This window comes from Meleagris gallopavo, chromosome 3 (assembly GCF_000146605.3).
Source record: "Meleagris gallopavo isolate NT-WF06-2002-E0010 breed Aviagen turkey brand Nicholas breeding stock chromosome 3, Turkey_5.1, whole genome shotgun sequence".
NCBI lineage: Eukaryota > Metazoa > Chordata > Aves > Galliformes > Phasianidae > Meleagris > Meleagris gallopavo.
Window position 1 is genome coordinate 45132796 of NC_015013.2, and position 13940 is coordinate 45146735.

Below are 13940 nucleotides of genomic sequence, written 5' to 3' on the forward strand. Positions count from 1 at the left end.
GCTACAAAAGGTGAACTTAGGCTTGTAGACTTAAATTATTGCTGTCAAAAATATCCAGTCATTTAGATGTCTAATCTGGGAATCCTCTGGCATGGTTACTTGGGTAGTTTCAACAAAAAATGTTTATTTCATTATAGTATTTAAAATATTACAGTGTTTAAATTAACTGCTGTAACAGTTATATATGAAATTTCAGACATTTCGAGTGGACATGACAGATGTGAGGAGGCCATCATCAGGGACAACTCCAGCCAACTTGTCCAGTTGGGCATTACAGAGGCTGTTGTTCTGTTGTCAGAATTGTCTTTAGTGAGTGGTGTTCAGGTGCTCAAAGCAGAGAACCATCCCTTTGTCATTCTTTGCCTTTATCACACACTTCTGCAGAAGTTTAGGAGGTGTCCTAGGTACAGCAGTGAGCATTTTGAGGTATTTATTTAGATATTTGTTTGCAGTTGGGGCTGTTGGAATCTGACAGAAAGAATTTTGCATCTATTCTGCATCTGTGCGATATAGCTCTGATTAGACTTTAATTGGGCCATGAATTTTAATTAATTAATTAAAAATAAAAGATGCATGTTAAATTGCTCATTACAGCAAGAGTTATGGACTGAGAAGATAAAAGCTCCCCTTCGCTATCTTTTCCATCAACATCCTTTCAGGAGCTGAGGAGGAGAAGGGAGATTCTGCCCTTGGTGCTCTCAGGTTGTTGGCTCATGCAATCAGTAAACATCCACTTGCTTTGCCACCAGTTTCCTCCATATCCTGCGAAAATCACTTAAGCAGAAGTTATTTTTCTCCTTTTCCAATCGGATGGGAATGCTGCTACTAATTGCACTCTGATGGTGTTAAGTCAGTGCATACAGTGCCCTGAGGTGAAAGGCTCAGAGCCATGTATTATTTATTTCCTCGTATGATGTGCAGAGAGTTGTTCCCCCAAGGCTGGAAGTGAGATTATCAGCGTACAAAATGACTGTTCTGATGGTAATAACTCTCAACTTAAGCTATCAACTTTGACATCTGATGAACAGTAACCGGGGGATGAGAGACTTAGCATTTCATTAAGAATCTGCTGTCCTTGAAGAGTTGCTCTTTAAACAACAGTCTTTAAACAGAGGAAATCAATCATATCCCTTAAATTAAGGTTCTCCTTATCATAAAATGTCTAATCACCACTTAATATAAATCTTTTTCATTTTAATTTTACTGTACTGTTTCTGGGAAGATGACATGTTGCATGGTTTAGCAGCTTGGTTTTCTGTGGCAGACAGTATGAAGTTCCCACTAAGGGAGCTTATAGTGTGAGTGGGAGAACATTGGACCGTGTCTGGGGTAGGATAGCTCCAGAAAGGATACCCAAGAAAGCAATGAAGCAATGCAAGGGGACTCTGCATCCAATTCCTTGTCAGGGAAAGGATGAATCTTCAATGGGAGGCTGTCACTTCCTCAGCCTATACACTGGGCATGATTTGGGTCAGCAGATCTAGTGTGGAAGCTGCGTGGCATTGGTGAGGTTTAGTTAGGGTTCATTCAGATGACCGTATGGGAATTTAAACTCATTTTTCTGACTGCAGAATTTAGGAGAGTTTTATCTCTCCTAAAGCAAGTCAAACCATCTGGCTCATCTAAAAAAAAAAAAAGATAAAGTGTTGAAATTTGGGACATTTAGTCTAAGGAATATAGTATTATAGGAATTTCTGTCAAACTGAAGAGCGAGACTGTTAGTCAGGTACTGTATAGTAATAGATGGTGCCAGAAATATGTGTGGCATGGGATGTTCTCTCATCCCTGATAGGGTGCTTGGACACTATGCTATATAAAGTCTGAACCTGGCAAATGGTTTTTTTAAGCAAACCCATAGCATTATTTTCAGCTTATAGTTTATACCTTCTTCAGAAGATACAAAAATCTCTGTTGCCTTGTTTTATATCCCGTTGTTTTATACACATGTATATGTAGTGAATTGCTGTCTCCTGTGATGAGCTGTATGTGATCTTATTCCTAAATGAGGTACGTGAGGTACGTGTCTCTTCAGAAAAATATGAGTGAATGAGAACACTTTCCACACATCCTCTCTTCTGGTCTCTTATCTGTACTTCAGTGCCATAGCATTCTAGTTAATTTACTTTATAGACGTATTGGCAAACTCCACTTTACTTTTGACTAATATTTTAACATGCACGTAGAGAGGCAGACACAAAACATGTCCAGAGGATCTCTCTCCTGCTGGGATATCCACACCGGTCAGCTTTTCATGTCCAGAACAGCAGAGAAATTTGGTAAACACAAAAAACAAAGGAGCTTATTTTTCATACATTGCTAAAAGCATGTAATGGCTTTGGTCAGAAGGGACCTTAAAGCCCAGCCCTCCCCAACCCACTGCCATCAGCAGGGCTGCCCCCCAGCAGCTCAGTTGCCCAGGGCCCCATCCAACCTGGCCTTGAGCACCTGCAGGGATGGGGCACCACAGCTTCTCTGGGCAGCTGTGCCAGCGCCTCACCACCCTTTCAGTAAAGAATTTCTTCCTAGTGTCTAACCTAAATCTCCTCTCTTTTAGTTTAAAGCCATTCCCCCATGTCCTGTCACTATCAGAATGTGCAAAAAGTCAGCCTCCCTCCTCTTAAACTCCCTTTAAATACTGATAGGCCACAGTGCAGTCTCCCCAGAACCTTCTCTTCTCCAGGCTAAACAAGCTTGGCTCCCTCAATCCTTTTTATAACAGAGATGCTCCAGCCCCCTGATCATCCTCACGACACTCTAAACACTCCCAACAACTCCACATCTTTCTTTTGTTGGAGACTGGGACTGAATACAGTACTCCAGGTACTAATGAGGGCAGAGAAGTGGGACAATCCCCTCCCTCTTCCTGCTGCCACCTCTCTTTTGATTCAGCCCAGGATACTGCTGGCCTTTCAGGCTGCAAGCACACACTGCTGACTCATGTCCAGCTTTTTGTCCACAGGGCTCCCAGGTCTGCAGAGCTGCTCTCTATGAGTTCTTCTCTCATTCTGCATACATATCTGGGACTGTTGTGATCCAAGTGCAACACCTTGCACTTGGGTGCAATCTTTGTTTTCACAGTAGTGCTTGGGAGATGATAAGGAGATCAAGAAAACCTCTTGAAGAGCATCAGAATCTAAGAACTGAGGTTTAGAGACTGTGCAGTGGTTGTCATGGCTCAAATACATGTTCCTAAAAAATGTTGGTGCCTTTTCCATCAAATGAGATACAAGCTTTGTCTGCATTCTCCTGCAGCTGAGATTGCAGTCCTAATAGTTAATTCCATCATTTCAAAATCCTAAGTGTTGCTTACGGATGCTGCTGCAACTGTGGTTATTCCATAGCTACAACTACAGCTATCTCCAAAGCTGAAAAGGTGTGATCTAGTAAGATTTTTCTCACCTCTGTTCTGCATATGGATTATTGTGCTGTTAAAACTGGTGGGCTTGTATGTCTGGTGCAGATGTCAGAACGCTGCAGGCTCTGTCATGGATGTCCTGAGTTTTCAGTCTCATCATCTGTGCAAATATGAATGCAGGACATGAAAATATATCTTTTTTTCACTTTCTCCTTTCCAGGTCAATGGTGACATTCCACCTCGATTAAAAAAGAGTGCCCATGAAATAATCCTGGATTTCATCCGATCACGACCTCCATTAAATCCTGTATGTAATCCAGTGTTCTTCTTTTCTAACGAAGGTGTGGCTTTGTAAAGGATATCTGTCCAGGGAATATGTTAAAAATAGTTTCCGACATGGGCTTTCAGGAATACTGAATTGTATACATAGAATACAGTCTCTTGAAGAGCACTGTGTGATAACCTTGCACCAACCAGCAGCTGCTCCTGTCGGCAGCCCTTTATCTCTAAGTCAGGGAAAAATACAATTCTCTTTCCAGTTTCTGTGAGTTTTTCAAAAGAGTACACATAAAATCATATAATAAAATGCCACTTTTTTTTATTAAAAAAAATTATAACATATACTTTTGAGGAAGCACTGTTTTATGTAAATATAATTGTCTTTATCTCCCAAGGCCTCTGCAAGAAAACTGAAACCAACTCCACCACGGCCACGCAGCCTTCACGAGAGGATACTGGAGGAAATCAAGGCTGAGAGGAAGCTGCGTCCAGTCTCACCAGATGAGATAAGGCGTAGCAGACTGGGTAAGCACGCTGCTAGTTTTTACCAGCAGCTTTCACAGAAAACTTTCCACATAAGAAGCACCAATATCTGTGTAGCAATATCTGTGTAGCTGTCACTGAAGATAAAGTAACTCTTGTCCTTTCTGAATAAAGAACCAAAAGGCTTTTCTAGGGCTGTATAGTCTTCGTACTAGATTATTTTTAAAAATAAGGTACTGTATGGTTCAGCTTGATCCCATTGTGTTTTTGATATGTTAGATAAATGGAATACCATTATATTGCTTGTTGGATCTGAGAGTTGATGTTAGATTTGATCAGAATGGAATGGATGCTGGTTCTCCCTGGAACAATATTCCTTACGTATCTTTAAGTATTCTTTACATGTCTGTTTTTAATTAATTTTCTTCTCTTTGTTTCCTGTTATTAGTATCATCAATTTCCTCACTCTAGTTGAAAATCTGCTTTTATTATGTTTGCTGAAAGCATTGATTTCCTTCTATAATTCTAAAATCTGCTTTTATTTGTTTTCTGAAAGCGTTGCTTCTATTTTAAATCTAAATCTTAGTTTCATTTCATAAGTTACAGAGCATGTTGTTGCATATTTTCAGTGGACAAACAATTAAGACTTGTTCTGCAAAGCCGTTCATTTCGGCCATGTGCATTCAACACCCTATTATAAAATACAAATACTACACTTTCCAACAACCATCTATTTGCACTAGTTCAATGGTTCTGACATTGACAAAAGCATGACAAATGCAGCCTTACATTGTGACATACTTTACTTTAAAAGCTCAATATTTAACTGCATTAGTAAAACTGATCTAGCTGGATTTTTGAAGAGCGAAAGTGGCATCTAATGGTTGAAAAAGCATGAAATAATCCACGTACACAGAATATTTGTGCCTGCCACATGTGCTTAAAGGCACTGATCCAGATTCAAGTGGATTGCAACAATCCATTGTCTCTAAAGAAAAATAGTTCCATTAGTCTTTTTGTGCATTGTTCTTTGAAGTGCTTGGTAGAGTTCGGTGAATGCTTGGGTGCAGTTTTAAATGCATGATGTTTTGAATGTCATTTGGGCCTTCTAGCTTCTGCTTTGTACTCAATTAAACCTTGCTGTATCAACCAATGTTTCTAATAGCTATAGACATTTTTCCAAATGTAGGAAACTTATAAAACCACGGAACGATTCTTTGCTTTTCTTTTCAACATTTAACTTCAGTATTTTACATGTTTTCCATGCCTTGTCAGGGGCAACAAATCTGATTTATTTATTTATACTTTGCAATTTTTTAACAGATATAAATTGCAGCAAACCCATTTAGTAAACAGTTCCTAAAGCAGTCTTGGATTTTGGAATATTACTGGTTGGGACTTCTGAGTTGATTTCAGAATATGTCCTCCAGTGAGGAGTTCCTGTCTTACACCAGTCCTTCTCCTTTTACAAAAGAAGGAATTCTTTAAGTTTTGGGACTGTGGTAACATCCCTTCAGTCCAATGAATTGTTTAGATTAAGCGTCATATTACTGGATGTATAAAAAGGGGATGCATGTGAATTTTACTTTCCAAACATAGTTATAAAAATGTTATTATTTTAATGTGAAATCATATAAATGATTAATTTGCTCTTGGCATAGGAAAGAAAAAAAGTACAAAGAACTTGAAAATAATTTTTATTTTGTTAAACCATAAGGTTTGAGTTTTTGTTACACTGAAATTATTATTTTGCCCAAAGTTCTTAGAATAAAATATGTTCCTGCAGAATTGAGGATGAAATAGTGCTAGTGACCTTCCATATGTTACAAATAGACCTGCTGTATAGTTTAGGTGGTGATTAAATGTAATTTAGTGTAGCAAAATGTTAGGCAAAAAGATTTACAGATTACAAATCTGAGTAGAAACACAATTTGGGACACTTACACCATCTGGACAGAAATATTTGTTTATATTAAAAAAAGTAGTAAAAAAAAAGACAGAAACGGAGCATTAGAGTGAAATATATGGGAGTATATGGTACCTTCCACATTTCCCAAAGTTATTTGTTGTTCACTTTATAGCAGTCAAGCACATACCCTCATTTGAGTACTTGGGGAAGAGGGCTGTACTCTGCAGTTCCTCCTCTGCAGTATCAGTGGACCCGTGCCATATGCTTCCCAGCAGTCACAGGCTTTGCTCCCTTGCTCTGCACAACACAGGTAAAATATTCTCCATCATGAATTGCCACTGAGCAAAGAGAGCTTCTGGAACAAAGTGCCAGCCTCCAAGCCACGCTCGTGGGCTGCAGCTGGTCCAGAGCCAGCCAAGGTTGAGCTAAAACTTCTTTGGGAATGATATTTAATCCTGGTAGCTGCAGTTACAAAGGGAGACACTGGGGAGAGGAATCTGAGTGATTTTTGAATGGCATCATCACGTCATCAGTGTAAACTATCAAGACAAACACAGTTTTGAGGTACGTGCCCTTTGAATTGAAATTTGGATTTATGACTTCAGCAAGTTGAGCTCATGGAGCTTGGAGAAAACTTTATTTCATACACATTTTATCAGCCTTCAATTAGGACTCAGCATTAGGTGATAAAACCCTTATGCTTTAAAATGTATTTGCCTTTATGTTACCTTTGGACAGCAAATTAGATGCTTCTTCTGTGATTGCTGTCTGTGGCTGACGTTGTCTTGGTGATAACTACAGGAAAAATGCCCTGACTCCTTAGTTTGTCAGCCACCTACTGTGTTCCCTGCCTAAATTTACACTCGTGAGCAAAGGTTGTCCCAGCGCAACCTTTTTTCAACATGTTTTAACGCAGCAGTGGCTGACAGACCCTTCGTGCTGCCGTGCATGTTTGTCATCCACAAGTATCATAGATAAGCTGACGGCAGTTTTGATGTGTTCTGGTACATTCTTGTAGCTGGGCCTGGCCTGCTTATCTACATCAGTGTACTGAAATTTTGGTTTCAGTTGAGAATATATCGAGTGCCTACTCCCTGAATGACGCTGTGTAACTTGAAATAGGGGTAGGCTGAGCACAGCAGTGGTTTGTGTGCGTTTGGGGCTGGGACTGCAGTCAGACCAAAGGGCTGCAGGAAGGCTCAACAGCTGTGCCCTGTGATTTTCTTGTATCCAGAGATTGTAATTTCATGTGCGATTTTTTGTTATTAAGCTGACAAGGAACAAAGCTATTGGTTATGTAAACGTTCCAGAAATAAAGAACATCTGACCGTTTCTTATCAAGGAATAAAATGGCTGGAGGCACCCAGAGAAGATGAAAATATGGATGCATTTTAAAGGCTAAATCCACCTAATGTCTTTTAAAAGGACAAAAATCAGCACAAACCACACTACTAGGCCTTTTTTTTTTCTTTCCTATTCAAGGAAACAACTGCTCAAGCTGAACTTGAGTGTCCCTCTTTATTAGTTTAATTATAATCATTGGAGATTATGCTAAAAAAAATTAGAAATCTTTATTTCAGGTCACTGAAACCTGTGTGAAATGTGGCTTTTTTCAGCTCTTTCTCTTCTGTCTCTCTTTTTCCCTCTCCTTTCTTTCTTTCATAGCATTTTGATTGAAAATACTGTGGTACTAAGATACTTGCTTCTTGTTTTGATATTTGATATTAATATTGATATTAATTCCAAAAATCTGGTTCTACAGTTATACAAGTATCCTTATTCTTGCTCTGTTTGCAAGTCCAACTTAATGTTGCTGTAGTTTTCAGACTTGAAGCTTTACTACAGTAAAGCAATATTGTCTGATACATTTTGGATTTAGGCAACAGAATCCAAAATGCCAGAAGTGGAATTAAATCTTTGGTTTTCATTACCCCTCTGCTTTTCTAACAGCTGAATCATTTTCTTTTTGTTGTTTTTTATTTCTTCTTTACAGCAATGCGGCCACTTAGCATGTCTTACAGTTTTGACTTGTCAGGTAAAAAGGTGCAGCAACACCTGACGTGGTCATTGTGCTTATTGTGAAATTTGTTCCATCTGTTTGTTGAATTCCCATGTAAGAAAGAAACTTGAAGGGATTCTTCCAAGGTATGGTCAGTGAAAATAAAAATTAAGATTAATTACTTGTGTTAATACCTACATTTCCTCTGCTATGAAAGTATACTAGGAACAGGAAACAGCTGTATTTCATCTGAAGTAAAGTGCTGGCATTTTATTTAAATAAATAACCTTCCCAAGGTAGCCTGGAGCTATTCCAGATTCTAAAAAGAATACACTGTCACCTTCAAGTCCGGACTGCTTATTATTTATTAATCTGACCTTGGTGTCTTTACCGGCACTTTCTGACTAGATTGTTTTCTGCGAGATTTCATTTCTCATGAGCACCCAAAAACTATTTTGAACTCTTCTGCCTTTATAAATTTAATGAACTACACCACCAATTTGGAAAGGATCTGTCAATTGTATCTTTAAGTAAATGTTTTGAGAGTTATTAAATCAAAGACGTTTGCTCAAGAGAGACTAAACCCTCCTGCTTTGCTGGTTAGCGAAGTAACTTGCAAAGATATGCTGGTAACAGCTGACACAGAGAAATTCAATGGCTGATCCTTCATCAACCATATAATACCAAATGTAAAGGCTTTTCTTAGTGGACCGTTAGTAAGAGCATGCAGTGGCTGTATAAACATGTTCTACTTCAGAGACAGCAACTTCAGAGAGAGTTTGTGCCTGCTAGCTGTACAATAAATTTGGTTCTCCCTCTTGTGCACTAACTTTCCAAGGTACTCCCAAATGCTATCATTGAGGCTATCGGTATTTTACATTAGCCTCAAAGATTTGTTCACTGAGGAGGTCTACTATGCTAGCTCTTAGCTAATTTCCCCTGGGTGTCTCCTGAAAAAAAATAAAAATCCACATTCTCATTTTGTGAAGAAGTAACATGAGCTATGTCGTTCCCTTATCTCCTTCCAGTTGCACATGGAAACATCTCATCCAGGGCTTGTGCAGTGCTTTCTTCCTCTGTTTTTCAACCCATCCTCTAACCTCTCTTTCCCTTAGAAAGGCATAATCTGACTGAAATGAATTAAAAAAAAAAAAAATTTATTTGATTACCATCAAATACAATAGCTTTGTAATATAGAAATGAAGTCCACCAGTTAATCTCTGAATGTGGTTCCACGTCATGGCTGAGCCAAGCAAACAGCTTGCCATTACCAAGACAGAGGAGGGGGCTCTTTCTCCTTTCTCTCCCCCTCTAGCATGCCATTTCCTCTTCCTCCTCTGTGCTCATTTATTCAGAAGATAAACTAATTCAATTCATATAAACTAGACACAAACACACATAATTTTGCAAGGCTGGCTTTCTGCTATTTCAATATTTTAAACCTGCTTGCTATCTGATCACAGAGCTGGCTGATGGCAGATAATGAGCATGGGTGGATAGAGGAAGGAACAGGCTTTCCCTGTCACAGGTGGTGGCAAGCTGTTAATCCAGCTCAGGCCTTTTGTGAAAGCCTGTGCTGACAGTGTATTGTATAGCTACCACAGCTGTCTGGTGGGCTCCAAATTATGCGTGTGCTTGGTGTCACGCTTTACTCTGCTGAAAGCTGAAGTGTCCCCCAGGGGCAGATAAGAGCGTGAACAGTCATACTCCAGATTTCAGAAAGTACTCTTACGAATTTCAGATATGCCTGAAGTTGTAAGTTGCTTTAGATTTAAGACTATAAAACTGAATGTGCCTGCCATCAATGGGAGAGAAGTTTCGTATCTGTCCTTCTTCATGTCTGCTTCCTCTTTTGCCTTTTGTTTCTAAGAATCCCAAGGCATCCTCATTTGTTTAAATCCAAAAAATATCTCATTAATACTCCATTCATAATCAATTTATTACCTTTATATTTTTACTTCGAAGAAGTAACTGCATAGCAATCTATACTGTACTTGGAATTGCACTTTTTGACTGACCACTGAAGAACTCTTCTTGTTTTCTTTGTCCATCTTCTAAATGTGATTGGGTTGGGTTTTTTGGTTGTTTTTTTTTTCTTTCTTTTTTCTTTTTCCAAGTCATGTGGTTCTCAGCAAGTTGTGTCATATTGTGTGACTGAGAGGTCTGATAAATCACCTTTAGTAGTTAGTTCCGGATGATTAAAACCTTCCAGTTAGCTGGATGTGAGGCACCAGATGAGCAGTACAAATGAATTGGATGGCTGGGATGTAAGCAGTAAGCAGACAACTGGGAGTTTTGAGTTCTGTTACTTTGTATGCTTTTTTTTTTTTTTCATTTTCTGGTCACTGTTTCCACATACTTGCTCTTTCACTGCTTTCATTGCTCTCCGCTTGATGGAATTGCTGTCACAAAACCAGAAACCTGATGAAAATCAGAGTTGTTTTCTTCTAATTTCTAACAGACAGGCTCAGGTCTTTGTTACACTTGTTGTATGTGACTTTCTCTGACACCAAGCTGGTGAAGCTGATGTGTCACACTGCCCACCTTTCTCCCTGCCACTGTCAGCCTGGGGATGAGGGGAGTGCACATTCCTGCTAATGAGCAGAGGGAGCAAGCATGTATGATGACAGTAATCTAAGATGTACTTAAATATTGGCTAGGGACCAGGGCAGGCAGTGGCTGCTTCCTCTTATCGAAAAATAACTTAAAAGCATCTTTATTTCTATGGACTGCATTGAATATGGCTCAAAAGACCAGCCACTAATTCCCTTGCCACTCTGGTTCTTACCTCAAAGCTGTGTGCACACCTGCTTTGAAGATATTACTTAAACCACAGTTTGTTCATCTGGGAACAGGGGAGAAGAGAGAGAAGAAAAAGGAAACTGAAATTTTTAAACCAAAACTTCACATGGTTTCCACCTCTGTGAGTTAATTTGCATTACTGTTGGTTTTACACAGCGTATGCCTCAGACTCTTCTCTGTGGAGGAGGGAACTCCACCAAGTCCCAATAATCTCTTAATTTAGATAATTAGACAATAATGAGTGTGATGCAAACACCAGCAAAAGGCTGACTGTTTGGTTTAGATTAATTAGTTCTCATGTCCTGGACTTCACCAGCCCAGTCCATTAGAAGGAGCAGCACACATCTGTTAATTCTGTTCATTATATAATCCCAGTATATGTTCCCAGTATATTACACAGAACCACAGAAGTGGAGGGTTTGGAAGAGACCTTTGGAGATCGTCAAGTACAGCCCCCCTGCTAAAGCAAGTACCTTACAGTAGGTAGCACAGGAAAGCGTCCAGGCAGGTCTTGATGTCTCCATAGAAGGAGACTCCACAGCCTCTCTGGGCAGCCTGTTCCAGTGCACTGTCAGTCTTACCATAAATAAGTTCTTCCACATATTTGTGTGGAACTTCGTATGTTCCAGTTTTTGGCCATTGCTCCTTGTCCTGCCACTACACACCACTGAAAAGAGTCTGGCCTCATCCAGTTGCCTCCTGCACTTTAGATATTTATAACACTGATCAGACCCCTTCTCAGTCTTCCATTTTCTAGCCTTAACAGCCTCAGGTCTCTTGGCCTGTCCTCATACAGGAAATGCTCCAGGACCTTCACCATCTTTGTCACCCTCCATTGTATTCCTTCTAGGAAATCCCTGTTGTTTTTTTTTTAACTGAGGAGCCCAGAATTGAAAACGAGACTTCAGATGTGGCTCAGTGAGGCAGAGCAGAAGGGGAGGATCACCTCCCTCAACCTGCTGGCCATGCTCTTTTTAATACACCCCAGGATCCCACTGCCCTTCTTGGCCACCAGGGCACACTGCTGGCTCATGGCCAACCTGCTGTCCACCAAGACACCCAAGTCCTTCTCTGCAGAACTCCTCTCCAGCAGGTCATTCCCTAACCTGTACTGATATATATGTTTATTTCTCCCAGGTGAAGGACTCTACACTTGCTTTTGTTAAACCTCATTAGGTTCCCCCCTGCCCAGCTCTCCAGTCTTTCCAGGTCTTGTTGAATGTCACACAGCCTTCAGCTGTCAGCCATTTCCTCCCAGCTTTGTATCATCAGCAAACTTGCTGAGGGTGGACTCTATCCGTTATCCATATCACTGATGTTGAACAAGACCAGACCCAGCACCAGCCCCTGGGAAACACCTCTAGTTACAGGCCTCCAACCAGACTCTCTGCCACTGATCACAGCAATCTGAGCTCTGCCAGTCAGGCAGTTCTCAACCCACCTGACTATCCGCCATCATAACGAGCAGAATGTAAACAAGCGTTAATTCCGCATCCATTTTAGTCTTCTTTCAAACCTAGTGTAAAAATGGTAATGTTGGAGAGCACATTTGCTGTATAGAATCAAATTCAAGTTTCTGTTGCCATTGTTTTCCAAGGAGAGCTGGTTGGGAGCAGACAGCATGGTTATGTGGCTACTGTAGTTAGCGTTTAATCTGTGGTCTGCTTATTCTTTTTTTCATTAGAGACACATAATGTAAACCAAGGCAAATTTCATATTATCCTAGGATGTTTTTTCTCTTCCTTCTTGGAAGGCTAGTTAGGGAAGGCTGACACAAAGATAAGTAATCAAGTCTAAGATGTGATATCACAACATTTCCTGTTGTAACGATCACTCAGAAGAATCTCTGAAAAAACCAAACATTAATGCAATTTGCAAGTACTGTTCATTGTACTCACTGCCTGAAAATATGGAGAAGTGATGCACTCTCAGTGAGTCTGATTCTCCAATGAAATCTGAATTCCAGGCTGTTACTCACACGAGTTTTTGTTGTTTGTTTTTTAATATCAGTTGAATCATCTTCAAGACATTTAGATATTCTATGAAACTAGAGATTGTCTAATTGATATTTGTTTTAAACAGACAAATTTATTTTTGCTTCAGTGAATTTTCCATGAAGTTCTTCTGTCATACTCCTTTTTATAAGCACCTGTCTATTCATTGTTTCTGACTTACTTATCCTAAGTAGTTTTATCTTGTTTGTGGTGATTTATGCTTATTTGCCACACTATAATGTTTCTACTGCCTGAATGCATCACTAAAAGAGTTTAAATAAAGTTAGGATATTTTTTCTAAATTAGCTAAAAAATTCTGGTTTTAATTTTGGAATAATTATTTTTGTTGAAATCTGATGGATGAAGCTAAATTTATGTGATCTTTCCTTTAAATTATGGTAATCTATCTTTTCATGTATATCCAGTACTGTAAGTGCAGGAGTGCTAAACTGAACTGAAGCACTGTTGTCCAAAAAAATTTTTATAAGTGGATGGGTTTTGGTTCTTTTTTTTAGTTTTTATTTTTTGGGTTTTTTTTTTTTTTGTTAGTGCTTGAAAATTGTAAAAACACTCCCCTTTTTTATGGTGATAAATGATATTTTCTACTGAAGAGCCAAATGCTGTGGCTGTCTTCTAGGTTCACTTAAATCTTCTCTGGTAGTTCAAGCAGACAAAAACAGTATGTTTCTAAACAACTCATACATATGAGAGCAGAAATAAAAACATTTTTAGGCTGTGTAGATAGTAGTTGGCTACAAAAATTACCTCTGCAATGTATCAGAAATTTCCATTTCTGGAGCCTAAAGTCTTAAAAAACAAACTAAGCAAACAAACATAAAATAACAACAAATAACAATTTATGTCACGGATCTCAGATATCCAGTTCTCTGATATCACATCCTGTAGTGCTAGGGGATGTCTGGTGGATGTTGTTTCCTAGTCCCTTTTCCCAACTCTATTGTGTGTTTTCTTTTTTGGAGAGGGCAATAATATTGTCACTTTTGGCTGCCATGTCCCTGGTGCTGGGGCTAAGGCTTTGGCTGGTCTGTTCAGGAACTGCTCTGTGCAATCGAGAGAAATCAAAGATTTTTCTCTTGTTCACATGGGAAAGCTCCAAGC

At 39.4% G+C, this 13940-nt stretch overlaps 1 protein-coding gene across 2 annotated transcripts in view; it reads left to right on the forward strand.

The window, feature by feature from the left end:
• Window positions 1-13940, forward strand: part of SPIRE1 (spire type actin nucleation factor 1) — a 111706-nt gene that overhangs the window by 77821 nt on the left and 19945 nt on the right. The window contains exons 6-8 of one of the 2 annotated variants that reach the window (XM_010708765.3): window positions 3576-3662; window positions 4030-4159; window positions 8020-8061. In XM_010708765.3, the coding sequence (XP_010707067.1) occupies window positions 3576-3662; window positions 4030-4159; window positions 8020-8061 (259 nt within the window). The remainder of the gene's footprint in view (window positions 1-3575; window positions 3663-4029; window positions 4160-8019; window positions 8062-13940) is intronic. The other variant, XM_010708766.3, reaches the window with a different exon arrangement.